This window comes from Mangifera indica, unplaced genomic scaffold, assembly GCF_011075055.1.
Source record: "Mangifera indica cultivar Alphonso unplaced genomic scaffold, CATAS_Mindica_2.1 Un_0002, whole genome shotgun sequence".
Taxonomy (NCBI): Eukaryota; Viridiplantae; Streptophyta; class Magnoliopsida; order Sapindales; family Anacardiaceae; genus Mangifera; species Mangifera indica.
This window is the reverse complement of record NW_025401094.1, coordinates 1,149,969-1,151,952: the sequence shown is the minus strand read 5'-3', so window position 1 is coordinate 1,151,952 and position 1,984 is coordinate 1,149,969. Positions and strand designations below refer to the sequence as shown.

The 1,984-nt window shown below is 33.4% G+C and overlaps 1 protein-coding gene across 1 annotated transcript; it reads right to left on the bottom strand.

Annotated features, from left to right (window-relative positions):
* Nucleotides 1-280: 280 nt before the first annotated feature.
* LOC123205248 (exopolygalacturonase-like) lies at nt 281-1,646 on the bottom strand. Its single transcript, XM_044622169.1, has 3 exons — nt 1,521-1,646; nt 1,135-1,434; nt 281-1,030 (listed from the first exon to the last, which is right to left on the bottom strand). The coding sequence occupies exons 1-3, from the start codon at nt 1,644-1,646 to the stop codon at nt 281-283; spliced, it is 1,176 nt and encodes a 391-aa protein (XP_044478104.1).
* Nucleotides 1,647-1,984: the final 338 nt, after the last annotated feature.

The window sequence follows — 1,984 nt, the reverse complement described above, 5'->3', positions numbered from 1 at the left end:
TTAAGATAAGATTGATTAAATTATTTATGATGAACTCCAAAGCTATCAAAATATGTTTTTGATGCAAAACTATTATGAATAATGTTTTTAAAATAGATAATATTTTGGTAATGGACTTTGATATTGGACAGGAATATTTATTTGTAATGGAAATAATGAAAATGATTTTATTGATATGTAAATGACTGAATACATCATTCCATCAAGCAATGAATATATAAATGTGAAAAGAGATGATGTATATATAGAATAATATGGTCCATAAATATATAAAATGAAATTAAGCTTTGCTACTGCATGCGGGCGGGTTCACCGCACCAGAAATCATGGGTTTGACATTTTCACATTCAGATATTGCTGGTCCTTTTCCAATGTATTTAAGTTGAATATCAGCAACCTCCACACCTTGACATGGGGTACCACTGCTACAAACAAGCTTCATAGCAACAGGAGTTGCGGAAGTACCCCGAATTCTCTTGAAGCTGATATTACTAAGCTTAACTCGTGATGGAACCTTTGCATTGCATTGATTCCATGGACAATATACTTGATCTATGAGGATAGGATTGCTGACATTAACCATGTTAATGTCCTCGAAATGAATCATAGATGCAGAATTAACAGTAGAAGCTGGCCAAGTTTTTATTCTAACACCATTGTCAGTATTAGTTAAAGTGCAATTCTTGACACTGATTCCAAACACGGGTTCTTCTTTCTCAAATTTTCCTAAGCTTCCTACACTGATACCATGACCAGGTCCGCATTCAAGATTTGCAATTGATATATTTTTGCTACCATCACCAATGGAGACACAATCATCGCCTGTTCTGATGTCTGAATCTATTATTTTAATTCCATTGGATCTTCCAATGTGGATTCCGTCAGTGTTGTGACTATCAGCGGGTGCAATAATGTCAACGCGTTGAAAAGTTAAGTCGCTGCAACCCAAGACGTTAATATGAAATTGTTTGCTGTTCAATGATTTTATATTATGGACAAAACCCTTGATGATGAAGTCGAACCTTATATTCTATCAAACGATGAAAAGAATTTATGTTAGTTTTACATATACCACAGTTATTAATTACTTATTTATGGCAGATATGATTGAATTAAAAAAAAAAAAAATCTTACGATGGGAAGATGTTTGCAAAAATTATTGCCACAAGTACCCCAAGCTTTGGCTCCTTGGCCATCAAAAGTTCCACCACCTGACAATGTGAAGAGTTCGATACGTTGGAAAGTGACCCAACTACCATCCTTGGTCATTTTGCTATTGGTTATGGCTTTAAGGGTGCCTTGAACCTCAACCTCGATAGCAGCTTTGCATGGACCTTCTAAAGTCACTGAACTTAACAAGTATATCCCTTTTGGAATAAGCACTTTGCTAGGGATAGTTGACGCACATGCTTTGCTCCATGAACTAGTTAAAGCCTAATATATTCCCAAACAACATTGATTAAATGAGATGATAAATTTTTATCTATACATATTTTGAGTTTCCTTAGGCATGTAATTACCTGTTTGATATCAGCTTCAATCTTTGCACCTTCTTCTGTAACGTCAAAAATTGAGCGAGCTCTAGTTGTTGACACAAGCAGTACCAAGACGAGCTTTGCCACTATGAACTTCGTTGTGTTTTCCATAATTGTCCTATATATTCTTGTCTTCTTTTCTGATACTCACTTTATGATTTTTCTCTGGAAGCCATTTTATAGTACAATGATGAAGCTCATGCCATTAACCTGTAGCAGAATATTTAACTATTTTTTGTATTTTTAGTATGTTGTACGTACCTTAATCCTTATATTGTTTTTATAGTTAACTTTGTTTCATTTTTCATAAATGAAGACCAAAAAATCGGCATGAAAGTTGAAGAACAAATTTACAATAACTTACTTTATAAAACAAACATTTTGTTGAATATTAACATATTATACTTAAAAAATTTCTATTTATTTTGCATTTAATGGTCTTATAGTCC

What these genes read in the sequence shown, in the direction of transcription:
- LOC123205248 (XM_044622169.1), bottom strand. Translation starts at nt 1,646, where the DNA reads ATGGAAAACACAACGAAGTTCATAGTGGCAAAGCTCGTCTTGGTACTG. An exon ending in TTGAAGCTGATATCAAACAG is followed by an intron (nt 1,435 to 1,520) that starts GTAATTACATGC and finishes GGAATATATTAG; the next exon opens with GCTTTAACTAGTTCATGGAG. An exon ending in TTTGCAAACATCTTCCCATC is followed by an intron (nt 1,031 to 1,134) that starts GTAAGATTTTTT and finishes ATCGTTTGATAG; the next exon opens with AATATAAGGTTCGACTTCAT.